At 37.2% G+C, this 16,183-nt stretch overlaps 1 protein-coding gene across 1 annotated transcript; it reads left to right on the plus strand.

The window, feature by feature from the left end:
* Positions 1-13,730: 13,730 nt before the first annotated feature.
* On the plus strand, positions 13,731-15,031 carry LOC110877736 (non-specific lipid-transfer protein-like protein At2g13820). The gene is made up of 3 exons (XM_022125934.2): positions 13,731-14,131; positions 14,234-14,263; positions 14,635-15,031. Exons 1-3 carry the CDS (start codon positions 13,801-13,803, stop codon positions 14,967-14,969), a joined length of 696 nt encoding a protein of 231 aa, XP_021981626.1. The 5' UTR covers positions 13,731-13,800; the 3' UTR covers positions 14,970-15,031.
* The last annotated feature ends 1,152 nt before the right edge of the window (positions 15,032-16,183 follow it).

Consider the following 16,183-nt stretch of genomic DNA (forward strand, 5'->3'; position numbering starts at 1 on the left):
CAGCAGAAACTCAAAGAAGATCTATTCTGGTGGATCAAGCTGCTTATACTTCGTCTTCTCTCCATTCAGCCTTTATGGCTAATGTCGACGGTTCATCAAGTCAGGTATGTGTCGATGAACCCACTGCTTTTAATTGTGATGAATGTGCCAGGTTGCATGCTAGATGTTCTGATCTGGAGAAAAGTATGTCTGAGTTGCAAGGCAAACATGATGCTTTACAAGCTGGTTTGTTTGACTTGCAAGACAAACATACTACTGTGAATGAGAATTTGAGTGACTTGCAAAGTAAGCATGACGCTTTGCAAGAAAAATATGATGTGACCTTTCTCCACAATCAGAAATTGACTGTGGATCTCTCAAAATGCACAGAAGCCAACATGTTTCATGAAAACCATGAAAAAGAATTTAAGTCAATGATTGAAACATTAAAGAAAGATAAAACTGAATTGACAAAAATGGTTTCAAGAAAACAGACGGACATTAATTTGTATATCTCTCGTCTTGAAACAATGCAAAAAGAGATGGCTTGTGTGAAAACCGAAAGTGATGCGATCCGACTCAAGCTAGACAGTTATTTGAGCTCTAGCTATGTGTTAGACCACATCATTGATGTTCAGAAGGAAAAGAAAGATGTCACATGCATAGGCTACAAGAAGTGTCCACCACCAGTGAGACATAATTATGATGCCATGCCTGATGAAGAGGACAGGGTTTTCTTTGAACCTTCTGTGCCTCTAGATGTTAAGGAGTTTGCTGCAGGACTCGGATACCAAAAGGAAGTATCCTCAGATTCAGATGTGTCAGCAGATACATTTGTGAGTGCTGAACAGAATCAAGATCCTCCAGTTGTGATTGAGGATGCTGATTCGTCTGATGATGAATCTGACGATACTGTCCCAGCAAAGTCTGATGCGGTAGCCAAAAATGAGGACATACCTCTTGAGAATCACATTCTATGTGATCCCCCTGTTCAACCCGCTAAGACTGTTGCTACTGAGTCCTCATCTGCAGAAGAGCCGGAGAGTGTGAATTTGCTGTACACTCTAGTTGGTGATGATAAAATTTACTCAGACAAAGATTTTCCCATTAAGAATGTCAATCAATCCTTAATCTGTAAAGTCTTTGAGAATTCGACAAGTAAGTTCTTGGGAAAGGCAGGACCTAGAGTTACTGTTACACAGTGTCCTCCTATTCCAAAGGCTGAAATTCGAAAACAATTTGGCAACAAGAAATTGCCAACAGTGCCAACACAGCAAAATCACACCAAACCCAAAGGTAAAACACCGGCTCAAGCTAACAAGAAGCCGAACCAAAAGAAGAAGAAGAATGTTAACTTTGTGAAATCGACGGGAACAGACAAAATTGAAAAGTTTGAAAATCAATCTAACTTAGATTTTGTCAAGAAAACAATTGTCGAGAAAAGAAATGAACCAAGCAGTTCAAAGCCTAGTACCTCGGGTTCACAAAGTTCAACATCATCGGCTAGACGATCACATGATTCTTCGGGGTTTGTAGAACGAAGATCGTGTTTTGAGTGTGGAACCATTGGGCACATTATTAGAAACTGTCCATATCTTCATAAGCAGAAAGGAAAGGTTGATGATCCCCGTGGCAAAACTGACCGTAAGCCAACTGTTTCCACAAAACAAGATCCCCGCCTTGTAAAAGAAAGGGAAAAGAAACAGAAACGCCAACAGGTCAAAAAGATAGAAAAAGCGATTAAAACCGATGCGGTTCAAAAACAATCTGTTGTTGTAAAACCAGACAATTCTAAAACTTCAAATCATCAAGAAGTTAAACTTTTAAAGAAAAACACTGGTGAAACCAAACAGACTTGGAAACCAAAAACGGTTGTTGAATCAGGGGGACCATCACAATTCACCAACCATCAAAGACAAGAAGTTATTGTCATTGATGAAAATGGAAGACCCAAGACCACAATGGCTTGGGTCCCCATCTCCAACTAATTCATTTGAGTTCATGTGCAGGGTGCTTCAGGAGGAACTATCAGTAGTCATTGGATTGTTGATAGTGGGGCATCCAGGCACATGACGGGCGACATGAAGCTTCTCTACGACGTTAAATCTATTAGAGGAGGTTATGTTGCCTTTGCTGGAGATAAAGGTGGATATATAACGGGTGAAGGAATGATATCTAACGGGATTGTCAGCTTTGACAAGATCAATTTTGTGCAACAACTTGATCACAATCTTCTTAGTGTTTCTCAAATTTGTGACAAGAAATTTTCAGTACACTTTGATGCTAATGGATGTTATGTGCTGAAACCCGGCTTCAAAATTCCAAAAGAATGGATTCTCTTGTCGGCTCCAAGGATAAATGATTTGTACGTCCTTGACATGAGCCAGGCTATTACTACGTCTGCACAAGCAACTTGTTTCGTTTCCAAAGCCACAGAAAAAGACACTATCTCTTGGCACAGACGAATGGGTCACATTCACTTACGCAAAATGAATCATTTAGTTTCAAATGAATTGGTGAATGGTGTTCCTCTCAAAAATTTCCATCTTCAAGACATCTGTGTTTCGTGCCAGAAAGGAAAGCAAACAAAGAAGAAGCACCCTACAAAGAAGATCAACACAGTGGCAGTTCCTCTTGAACGTTTGCACATGGATTTGTTCGGTCCTGTCAAGCACAAGAGTATTCGGGGTGATCAATACTGTCTCGTGGTTACTGATGATTATTCACGATTTTCTTGGGTTGCGTTCATGGCACACAAGAGTGAAACCTTTGGCATTATCAAAAACTTGATCATTCAGATTGAGAATTTGTATAAGTTGAAGGTTAGGCGGATACGTAGCGACAATGGTACTGAATTTAAGAATCATTCCATGGCGGAGTTCTGCACTTCAAAGGGTATTCTTCATGAGTTTAGTGCAGCTTATACTCCTCAACAGAATGGTGTCGCTGAACGTAAGAACCGCACATTGATCGAGACTGCTAGGACAATGTTAGTGGAGTCACAGCTACCCATTCCATTCTGGACTGAAGCTGTGGCCTCTGCATGTTACACATTGAACAGAGTCCTTACAGTCAAAAGACACAACAAGACCTGCTTTGAGCTTCTTCAAAAACGGAAACCAGATTTGTCTTATCTAGAACCGTTTGGAGCTCCATGCACAATCATCGATCCTAATGGAAAGTTTGGGGCAAGAGCAATTGATGGATACTTTCTTGGGTATGCCACCCCTAACTTACGAGTCTGGAACCTAGAGACTAAAAGGGTCGAGGAATGGTCTGAAGTCAGAGTACAAAGGCACACCTTGCCAGTCAAAAATCCGGGTCAACCTTGGATGTTTGAGTATGATGACTTCTTCAATTCGATCAATGTTGAAGCCGCTGAAGAAAATGCTGCGGCTAGGATGTTTTTCGAGAGTGACAATGCAACAGTTTCACCGGTGGTTCGTCCAATTCTTGTTAATCAAGAACCATCTTCTTCGGTGAACAACAATACTCTCAACAATGAGGATTTTCATGACGCAAACGAATTGAACGAATCTTCAGAGGATGATGAATTTCTAGATGCAGATCAAGAAGCTCCTACAACAGCAGTTCATGGTATTTCAGAGGGTACTCCTCCAGTGGATACACATAGAACAGCTGAGACTACTGCATCATCCTCTTCGTCAATTCCGGGTCTTGAATTGGTTGTTGATCTTAATCTTAACAACCTGGGTATAAATGTTCCAGTTCCAGATAATCCAGAAACAAGGATTCATAATACCCATCCTCAACAAAACATCATTGGAAATGTGCAAAGTGGCGTACAAACAAGAAACATGTTGCGAAACAACAACAATGCAGGCTTGTATGCAGCTATTCGAGAATCCGGGCAACAAAACGATTGGTCCTTCGCGTGTTATGTCTCACAAGAAGAACCTAGAACGTGGAAAGAAGCCTTGAAAGATAATGCTTGGGTTGAAGCAATGCAGGAAGAACTGCAACAATTCCAGAAGCTGGGTGTCTGGAAACTAGTAGAGAAACCTGCTGGATATAAGAAGATTGGTACCCGTTGGGTTTTCAAATGCAAAAAGGATGACCGCGGAGTTGTTATCCGAAACAAAGCTCGTTTAGTCGTTCAAGGTTTTCGTCAGATTGAAGGAATCGACTACAACGAAGTCTATGCACCAGTGGCACGTCTCGAAGCAATTCGAATCTTTCTAGCCTATGCGTCCTTCAAAGGATTCAAGGTCTATCAGATGGACGTGAAAAGTGCATTTTTACACGGTGTGGTTGAAGAAGAAGTGTACGTCGAACAGCCTCCAGGTTTTGAAGATCCTATCCATCCCGATCGGGTTTGGTTGCTCAACAAAGCTCTTTATGGTCTTCATCAAGCACCACGAGCTTGGTATGCAACCTTATCACACTATCTGCTGGAGAACGGTTTTCGTAGAGGTCTTATCGACTGTACTCTTTTCATCAAGGAACAAGATGGAGATCTTCTTCTGGTACAGGTATACGTTGATGACATTATTTTTGGTTCTACTAATGATGTTTTGTGTAGGGAATTCGAGCGTATTATGCAGGATAAATTCGAGATGAGTGCTATGGGGGAAATGACTTTCTTCTTGGGCCTACAAGTGCAACAAACGGAGTCTGGGATATTCATCCATCAGACTAAATATGTTGGTGACATCTTGAGCCGGTTCCAGATGTCTGATGCAACGCCCATTGGTACCCCATTGCCAACTAATCACGGAATTACTCCAGACTTGAAGGGAGAAGCTGTTAGCCCTTCAATCTATCGCGCTATGATCGGATCTCTTATGTACCTCACAGCATCAAGGCCAGACATAATGTACCCGACGTGCCTGCTTGCCAGATATCAAGTTAATCCGAAGGCCTCACATCTTGCTGCTGTTAAAAGGATTTTTCGTTATTTGAAGGCGTACCCTGACACCGGTCTGTGGTACCCTAGGGATAATAACTTTGAATTGGTAGCTTTCAGTGATTCTGATTTTGGCGGATGCAAAATCGACGGTAAATCCACAACGGCTGGATGTCAGTTTTTAGGAAATCGCCTAGTCACATGGCAGTGCAAGAAGCAGACGTGTGTAGCTACATCAACATGCGAAGCTGAATACATTGCTGCCTCAAGTTGTTGCTCCCAAGTTCTTTGGATCCAACAACAAATGCGGGACTACGGTTTTGAATTCCTAACTACTCCTATTTACGTTGATAATTCTGCTGCTTTAGATATCACTAGAAATCCTGTGCAGCATTCAAAGACCAAACACATCGAAATCAAATATCACTTCATACGTGATTGCTTTGAGAAAAGGCTAATCGATGTTGTTAAGGTCCACACCGATGACCAACGTGCCGACTTATTTACCAAAGCTTTTGACAAATCAAGATTTGACTTTTTATTATTGGTAAACGGCATTAAGGTCAAGCAAGAGTAAAACCAACATCGGAAAATCATTTTTGTAAATATCTTTGTGTTTTTAAATTTGTCTTAGTTTATTGATTTTAGGGGAGTAAATCCAAAAATATGAAAATCCAAAAACATCGAAAAATTTCAAAAACACAAAAACAATAGAAAAACAAAAATGAGTTTCCTGGAGAGCAAAAGAGAAAATGATAGTACATCAGTGGTCTATCCTAACCTCTTTAAACCTTAAATGCAAAACGATAAGCAGCTCTATATAAGATGTATCGGTAGGCTCACAATCATTTTAAAGTGTGCAGGGTGATATAAATCTTAATCGACTGAAGACCAGGTGGGAACCATTCATTGGCATATGGTCTTAGTACCGAAATTTCGTTTGATAGATTGCTGAGGTTCTGAGATATTCGGTCTTTATGCTGCTTATCATCTGGGTATCATGGTTGTATCTTTTACCGAAAAATAACGGGGACGCAAGTCTAGATCTTCCATGATACTATACATACGTGTACATATTGCATACTGCATTCGACCTCAATAAGTGATAAACAATCACATGTCCAAATCAAATAAGTGATAAAATATCACATTTTTCCGGGTGTCAAGTTCGTCTCTCTGCTGTACGGAAGTACTGACCTGTTCACGGACTTGCACCTGTGCCCTCATGCATACGAAAATCAAGTTCCTCATCAATAAGTGATTATATCACATAGGGCTTGTTTTCAAATCAAAATAAGTGAGTATCTCACAATTTATACGGTCAAACAGATGATAATCGGTATACTCACCGGTAAGATGAACTCTCGTGCATACCTTGATACGGGAATGTGTCGTGATGTGGATGAACACCGGTCGGTAAGTATAAATCATACATTAACGTATCCTCTAAACATGATTACATCTGATAAGTTGAGCTTAAGTGGACAACAATACCGAAAATTGTTATAGGATGCTTATCTTAATGTTAACTAACTGAACAACAAGAGTGTTTTGGCATGACCGTACACTGATATGATTCTCTTACCCTCGAAACTCGCAAAAAGAATGTCTGTATATATTTATTTATTTACTGCTTAACTTTTATTGTTTTTCTTTTAAAACAGTTTCGTCGTTTGGTGCATATCAGCACGACATTAGCGGTGATGTCGTTTGATAACACTCAAAGGATTTTAAATTGTTGTCTTTTACTTTCAAAAATACCAAAAAGATTTTAAGCGTGTTTTAATATAAACTTTATAAAAGCCAAAAAGATTTTATTTCTGCTTTATTTTCGATCGTACGATGTTGGAGCTCAAGTCTTCGTTACCTGAAACCTGACTGAAAACCGAACTGACTAAATCTTCATAAACGGTCAAAATTTGCAGATTTTGAAAGTTAGAATTTAAAATTGATAAATTTATTAAACTTTCAAACTGTCGGACGGTGTTTGATTGTGACATGGTCATCCGTGTGTCATCTGTTAATACTATTCCAAGCAGTTGTTCTCATTATGCGTTTAGATTTCTTGCATGTGCAGATTCTAAAGGCTAGGAGAACATGGTCGATGACAAGCTTTGGAATGAAGACACGACGAGAAGGCGCTCAAAAGATGAATATGATCGAGTTGCTGCTGGCCATCATCAACACCACCAGGATCTCACTTCATAAAGATAAAGTCTTTTCACGAGCATAACTCAAGGGGGAGCTTATGTTAAGGGGGAGTTTGTCAACACACTTCTTACATGATACGGGTAGTTTGTTGATACACTCTCTGCTTTCAAGACGTGAAGACTTTGAAGATCCTCCGACATTGAAGACTTGTAAGGACATCAGAGTTTTGGTAACTCGAAGACCAAAGATCGTCTAAGTTCGAGACGAGTCTACAACCATAGAAGATAAAGACAAAGCTACAGCCAAGGGGGAGTTTGTTGGTGCACTTGTGTCTGTACTTTGTCTGTATTCGGTCACGATGTAAACGATGTACTTGTAAGTCATGTAAGTTGACCAAGTCAACCGTCCTCCTGGTTTGACTCAGTCAACAGTAAGTAGAGTTGTTGAAAGTTGTCTGGCTCGAAGGATAACCTCGAAGGATAATGTTGATCCTTCGAGGTGCTCGAAAGATATGCTTCGAATGATTAGACCTCGAAAGATGATCTTTCGAGGTCCCTGCTTATCCTTCGAGAGCATTGTATTCGAAAGATGATCCTTCGGACAATCTTTCGGATCCTTCGAGCAGACCTGCTGTGTATGGGTATATATACCCATGCAGTGTATGTGTGAGTTAGTTCTGAAGTTCTGCCATTTTACACATCCGAGAGATAGAGAGATTTGAGAGCTTTCTGTCCAGAACTCACACACATACTTTAGAGAGTTTATAGAACACTTCTGTAAACATTGAGCTTGTAACCGAACCCTCATTGCATTAATACAAGTTGTGTTAATCGGTGAACTTGTGTGTTTGTTTCTCTACTTGCTACTAACTCGGTTTGCTTGCTAGCTTGGATTCCGCACTCGCTAGTAGGTTTGTATAACAAGGTTTAGGTTCGTAATCCTCCGCGAAATAGGGACCTTCACTTTTTACCCATTTGTGATAGAACTTAGCCTGTATGGTAGAAGGTTCTTGCTAACTTGTTCAAAATATAGAGTGTTAAAACATTTAACTTGCCATCTCAGCTCTAAGAAAAAAAATATATTTAAAAAAACCAAATTATAAAAAATTGTATTGTAGTCCCTAAACCGAATTGCATGGATCTAAGAAGTACCACATGTGAAACATGTTTCACACTGACAGTGGATAGAGAAAAGGAATAAAAAAATATTTGAAAAGTAAGTGGAACCTTTGCTATTGCGAATGCAAACATGTCTCCAAAATAAGCAACAGGTTCAGGTATATTCAAGAGTGCTTCCACTAAACCCGAAACAATGGTGTAAACAACAAGGCTTATGGGAAAACATAACCTTGAGTAACAAAAGAAATATGAACTAACCGAATGAAGTAAAAGCTGGAAACGTGTTGAGAACATGCTGAATTTCACAACAGCCAATCCATAACGAACAATCCAAAACAAGGTCAATGCCATGTACAGTCCTGCAAGATGGGTAAATCTATAAAATATAATATAAGGTTAATTCGTTTGTGAAGCTGTGATTAATGTTACTGTTGCATCCAAATTTACAAAAGACGAAATCTTGATAGCAAATCCATTAAGCGAACCCACCATTAGACGAATTTGTAGCAAAAGATAAGCAACACATTGCTGCAAAAAAAGGGTATAGAACTAATATTGAACTTTGTGTCCCAATTAACCACTATTAAAAGACACCAACTTTGCCTTTTTTTCATGACAAACGATAAAGTCCAGTTAACTTTAATATGTTGACCAAACCTAATAAACGTTGATAAAAAGTGGTGACATACTATAGCTCCAGTAAAAACACTTAAAATCCCCCAATTTAAAGATAATATAGTAAGTGTAACTAATATAGTCAAAATAGTGAATGAACCCATAAGATAATTGAGAGCACAAATAATAAAAAAAAAATAGCATGATTAAGCCATCAAACGTACTTTAAAACAGAACGAAAACTATTAGAGTATATAAACTTAATTTATATTATGTATGTATTATATATTCGAACTATATGTTATATGTATATCTAATGATGACATTATCGAACGGTTATGTCGGTATTTGGTTGGCACCGTTTCAAACGGTGGTTATTCCCTCCAAAACCAACCGCTAATAACCGTCTTGTATAAATAAGGTTTGCCGGCAAATGTAACCGGCACCAAGACATTTCATACTTGATTTGTCCCATCAAACATTCATCTGCATTTCCTTGCTTTCTACACTATCACATTACGAACATCATGAATCCTCACACACAAACAACTTCCGCTGCACATGCCTTTGATATCCAACAAAGTGGTATCAGAGCCACTGCCGAAAGCGATGAAGATCACAAGCCGACTTCATCCACGCTGCCGTGTAAACACTGTTCCGACGAGAGAAAAAAAAATGAAGATGGTTGCAGAGAAGATGTTATTACTGCAACAAACCGGAGCATCAGATTTCATCATGCAAGACAAAAGAAAACGATGAGGCTACACAACTCATTCATCTGGCAATCAACACAGGGATACAACAACAAAAGGAGGCAGATGATGATCAACAAAGTGATCAGAAAATGGAGTATATTGTAACCGGCACAGATGGAGGACTCTGGTCCGAAATTTGGTATGTAAGTACAGTCCTTAAAAAACATTTCTCTGGCAATTTAGACATGTATAAAAGGATTAAAAGCATGATCGGTGTGAAAACAAGAACTGGAGAAAACAACTTCTACTTTATAAAAGGGATAGGGGTTGTGGAAGTGATGTCCGGATCTGAAAGGATTCGAATTCAAAGTGTTCTTTTCACTCCTGATATAGATAGGAATGTTCTTAGTTTAGATCAATTAATAACCCAAGGATACACAGTAAAATTTACAGGAGAAAAGTGTAAGATCTTCCCAACGTTTAGTGTATGTGTTATTAATAGAAGGAATGCTATTTCGGGTCTCACAAGAGAAGATGAGATCGGTTTAAGAGAAAAGGAATCCATGATGAAGTTCGAACCTGATTATGAAGCATTCAAAACAGAATATTTAAATCAATACTTCGAAAGTCTGAATATATCGTCAAATGAACCTGATTGGAATGTCTTGATACTACAAGCCATGTCATTTAAAGAGTTCCAAGACTGTAAAGCCCTTCTAGATATGTTAGAAGATGATGGTTATGTTAGTAAGTACAAGTACTGTATAGAGAATAAGTTTGATGACATGGTAGATTGGTTTCTCAAAGATAAATTGGAGATTACCACAAGACCTCTTCCAACAAATGCTGCAGACAATCGAAAAGTGAGTTAGCTGGAACTTTATATGATAGTTAAAAGGGAGGGTGGTCACCGAAGAATAACTAAAAACAACATGTGGGCTATGGTTGCCAAAGATATGAGTTTCGATTATAATGAAGGAGAGTTTATGAGGCTTATGTATGCCATGTACTTAGATGTACTAGTTTATTAATACAAATTCAAAGTAACACAACAAGCAGTAGTAGCTGGAAAAGAGATCAAGGAGGATGTTGCAGAAACAAGAAACAAGACGAAGCAGAACGAGATGGAGCAGACGAAGAACACTATGCTTTCTTCGCTGGGAATGACTGGTACGGGCTTAATAGGCTGCAAAGAAGGAAGAAATTTGATTTCAAGCAGGCTGAAAAAGCCGTTAATGAAGCTAATAAAAGCGTCTTGATGCACACTCGAAGGAACAATTAAGTTTATGGGGAGTGTATTAGAGTACATAAACTTAATTTATATTATGTATGTATTATATATTCGAACTATATGTTATATGTATATGTAATGATGACATTATCGAACGGTTATGTCGGTATTTGGTTGGCACCGTTTCAAACCGTAGTTATTCCCTCCAAAACCAACCGCTAATAACCGTCTTGTATAAATAAGGTTTGCCGGCAAATGTAACCGGCACCAAGACATTTCATACTTGATTTGTCCCATCAAACATTCATCTGCATTTCCTTGTTTTCTACACTATCACATTACGAACATCATGAATCCTCACACACAAACAACTTCCGTTGCACATGCCTTTGATATCCAACAAAAACAAGACAGATTTTGGGGTTTAACTTACGAACTCCAACTCCCGTACCTGATGACACGTTTCTAACCGATCTCAGCTTTGACTAGTGCCCATCAAGATAAACCTACAACAAAATGCCCAGCATCGACAATTAAAAGCTAAAATATATTGCAAAGGCCTGCATAGAACCGGTCATGATCACAATTATCAATGTCATGTGATGAGATGAAACAAACACAGTAAAAGTGGCTGCAATAAAACTTTGTATCAGTGATAAACTCTGGCAATGTAAAACTTTGTATTTTGGTTGTTAGCAAATATGGGTTGATATAATCCGTTTCTAGATCTAAAAAAACACATTAACTACAATAAAAAATGTATTTGTATAAAAAAACACTATTAAAGTACTAATAGATAAATTCTAGCACGATATTTAGTGGGACTAAAAAGTATCAACTACTCAACCTATTGACTTTTAAAGTTAATATACGCTATCCATCATAACAAACATACAACATTAACTCGTCTCTATTGCCACCGATTTGCTTGAGAATGCTAGCGCCGGAACCTAGGTCGTCATATTTAACACTACACACCACACAGTCCTTAGATCTAGTGAGATCTTGCTCGTGCATCACTGATTGGCAGACTAGAAACCCTAGGGTTAAAAATCGCCAGAGAGAAGAGAGAGAAGTCCTTAGATCTAGTGAGATCTTGCTCGTGCATCACTGATTGGCAGACTAGAAACCCTAGGGTTAAAAATCGCCAGAGAGAAGAGAGAGAAGAAGGAAACGTGGATTCAAAAAGGGGCGACAAGTTTGGATATGTGGATTTGAAAAGAAACCCTAATACCATCCATGCTTTTAACCCTTGGCTTCAATAACTTTAGAACATTGTTGTAATCTTTAAAAATAAAATTATTTAATGAAATTCGCTGATATAATAATGATATAAGAAAAGCTTAGTTGGCATATATGTATGAAGTCGACACATAAACTTTTCTTATGTTATGCTAATCTCTAGAAAGAAGAGATTTTAATTTGGCTTTTAAGTTATAAAATAAGTACTGAGCTTTTAACTAGTGTTGGAGTTTTAATAAAACTTTGAGAGGGTGAGGGTGTTGAGCTTTTAAATTATTGACAGAATGAGGGTAATGTAATATAATTGTAAGGGTAGCGTAATACATAAAACGTTAAAAAAAAAGTTACGCTTGTATTGTTTAAAAGACACGTTTACTCCTAAAAAGTTTTTAACATGTACATTACCCACCAAGTGTTATAACTTAATCATAATTGTAAAAATGAGATGTTTTTGTACGATGTATTATTATACAGTGATAGATATGTTGTTGTAACCTGGTTATGTATAGTGTATTTTCATACTTTACTACATTACACCGTGCACAACCAGGGGCGGACTTACATGTAGCCCAATGTGGGCGGGCGCACCTCCGGGAAAAAAAAATTTAGTGTTGTTTTCCGTTGAAAATCCCGTCTGCACCCCTTAGATTTTTTCGTCCGCACCCCTTAAATTTTTTCATCCGCACCCCTTGGAATTTTTCGTCCACACACCTTAGGTAGAAAATGTTTTCGATTTATATTTTAAAATTTTTTAGTAAACTCTAATTAAAAAAACTACCTAAATTCTATAAACTTATACTACCCAACTTAACCCAAATACCCAATACCTTAACCCACTATTTCATTAAACATAATTAGTCCACTAATTACTAGCCCATTAACCAAACTCAAACTAAGTTCAAATTATAATAATTAAAATAAGCCCAATAGTCCCTTAGAATTCCTCCCGCCCTTCCTCTCTTGGGTCGTCTTGTACCAGCGATCATCGAACACAACAGCAACCACAACAGCACGTCATCAGCAGCCGCGGACCACCGCCGTCCGACACCAAAGGGTAACAAAATTCTTAAATAGGTTTGTAATTTCATGTGTTTTGACGTTGTTTATGGTTATTTATATGATTTTTAGGGTGATTATGTTGTTTAGATGATTTTTAGGGTGATTACACACGATTTCTAGGGTTGAAAATTAAAATTGAAACATTATGTTATGGAGCGATGAACTTATGCATCAATTTGTTTGTGATAGGAACCATGAGTAGGGACGTTATGGCGCAATTTCTTTTGTTTTACATGACCCGACCCGAACCGACCCGATACGAACCGATTTTTTTACTTATATACATACCTAGGGGCTTAACCCATGGAAAAATTCCTGAGTCCACCACTATGCACAACTACAAACGTTAATAATTTACCGTTTTAAAACATCCATAAATTCAATTTTTTCTTTTTTATCAGCAAACAACTTTCAGTCCACAACACCCATTTATGTACAAAACGTTGTCCCAAGCAAGATATTGGAGACAAACCAAAACATCACCCAGATAAATTCAGTTATTTTTTATTTTTACCGATTAGAACTTCCATAATAACGTAAACAATTTGGCAAACACTTTGCCATAGTCCGTTATTTATCTACGTGGTAGAATAATTAAGTTCTTGTTTAAGGTTGGTCACCAAAGTTACCGAACAAATATTCCAATACAAATATTCAAAAAAGTCAAAATGTCTTGTTCAAGTTTGTTGAACTCCATAGCTACCATCTCAACTTACTTCAAACTTATTCACCTATAAATTCATTCTCTTCCTTCACTTTATCCATCACCAACTTCCACCACCGTTACCCGCCTATCACCGTCACCACCTTAAACCGCAAACCCATCTTTCGCGGCACTAAAACATGGCTTTTCGGTGCTTAGTTTTGGCGTTGGTCGTAGCACTATGTTTAGAGGTTGCACCGGTCTACTCTCAAATCACTACCCCATGCTCACCTACTATGATCACTAGCTTTACACCATGTTTAAATTTCTTAACCAATAGCACTACCAATGGATCCACAACACCAACTTCCGACTGTTGCAATTCACTCAAGACCCTCACTAGTCGCGGTACTGATTGCCTCTGTCTCATTGTTACTGGGAGTGTGCCCTTCCAAATCCCCATAAACCGGACCCTAGCCATTTCTCTACCACGCGCTTGTAACATGCCCGGCGTGCCTCTTCAGTGTAAAGGTGAGTAAATTGTGCTTAAAAGTTTTGTGTTTATGAAAGTTTCTATAAAATCGTTATATTTTATTTGCATTGAATATTAATATCAATGTTTCAAAATTGCAGCTCCAGCAGGCTCCCCTATTCCAGCACCAGGTAAAATTTATTTATCTCGTATAACGTTCAAATATTACAAATTTAATTATTTATAAATTATTATTATTATTATTATTATTATTATTATTATTATTATTATTATTATTATTATTATTATTATTATTATTATTATTATTATTATTATTATTATTATTATGCCGTTCAAAATTTTAATCTATAATGTATCAATTTTGTTAAAGAAACACAAAAATTAAATCATAATAAAATTTTCAGTTTATAAAGTAATATACTACTAGTAAACAAATAAACTAACTAAATGTGGTTATTCATGTATCCAAATTTTATACAAATCATATATTCTTTTAAGGATTCTATTGAAAAGATTTTTATTGTTGGTATTGAAATTATAGGTCCAGCTGCATTAGGCCCTGCTATGTCACCTGGAAGTTCATCCACGGTCCCAGAGGCGTCGTCGCCAAACACAACACCTGAATCAAACATAACGCCCGCCTTGTCACCACCAGCACCTGAATCTGATACAACACCCACCTTAACCCCACCATCTACCGATGGAGGCTCTGGAGTTCTGACCCCACCATCTACCGATGGGGCTTCTGGAGTACCGACCACTGATGCAGGCAGTCGTCCCTCCCTAACTCCAGCGTCCGTTGCTTCCACTTATGCAAATTCACCATTTAGTCTTATTGCGTCTGGAATTATGCTCATTTGGTATTTCTTGTTTTAGAAATTTCTTTTTATGTCAATATTTATATTGTTTGTCTTGTTATTGTATTTTGATTTTGTTTATGATTTTATATTTGTATTAAACATTATTTGCAGTTGAATATATATTTTTTCTTATTTTATTTTATCACGTATGCGTGGTCTTTTGTTCTCAAAATCATTTTTGTTCTCAAAATCATATTGTAGACGTAGGGAATGGTTATTGTATAAGTCAGCTGGTACGAAATATACGAGACATTCAAAGCCAAGCGTATTTTAGAATGATTCAATATTGGTGGCTCATAAATTCATTTTCCTCGTGATTTTAAACGGCTATAAAATTTTCATATGATAATATTTTTTTGAAAAAGAATCCATCGTATTAATAAGCATTTCATTCTCTTTAATTTGAGTAGACTATTGCTATAATTTTCTTAATTTCTAATTTTTTACAAGATACGTGATTACACATTCAATATGATTTGTTATAGTTGATGTGATTACATTACACATTCAGTAATGAAAACTTAAATGTTTATACGTGATTAAATCCGTAATCTACGACATTACGTGGTTATTAAACTGACTGGTTAATGGTTTATATTACATATATACTTAATACATGATTAAACCTGAAATATTAGGCATTCCGTGAAATATTTTTAATTATATGTTTTGTTTTTTATTACAGTTATAGTTAGTATGTAATTACGTAATCACTTAGTAAATTTTTATATAGATACTATAATGAAATCACGGAATGGTATTTAATATCACGTAATCATATAATAATACATAGTCAACTATTGTTTCGTAATTACGTACTAATACATAATCACGTAATGCTACACATGCTTCAAGAATAAAATGCATATTACGTAATTACGTATCGGAACATAATCATGTAACGTTATAGCTTGTAAAATTTTTGTTTTTAAATTAAGAAAACTATAGCAATAGCCTACACAGACTAAAAAGAATGAAATGCTCGTTAATAGTGTGTAATTTTTTTAAAATATTACCCTAAGAAAAAAGTTATAACCGTTTGAAAATCACGGGAAAGTTAATTTATGAGTCACAAATATTGGATCTTTCTAATTTCCATTTTCCCACTTGTTTTCCTGGATTTTTTCACGTGAACTCTACATTTAGGGATCACTTGATCTCAACCATTGGATTGTTTGATCAAAGGTCAAAACCTTCTCCTGCACTTCGAACGATTTAGCTCCATGATCC

Source organism: Helianthus annuus, chromosome 9 (assembly GCF_002127325.2).
Source record: "Helianthus annuus cultivar XRQ/B chromosome 9, HanXRQr2.0-SUNRISE, whole genome shotgun sequence".
NCBI classification, from domain to species: domain Eukaryota; kingdom Viridiplantae; phylum Streptophyta; class Magnoliopsida; order Asterales; family Asteraceae; genus Helianthus; species Helianthus annuus.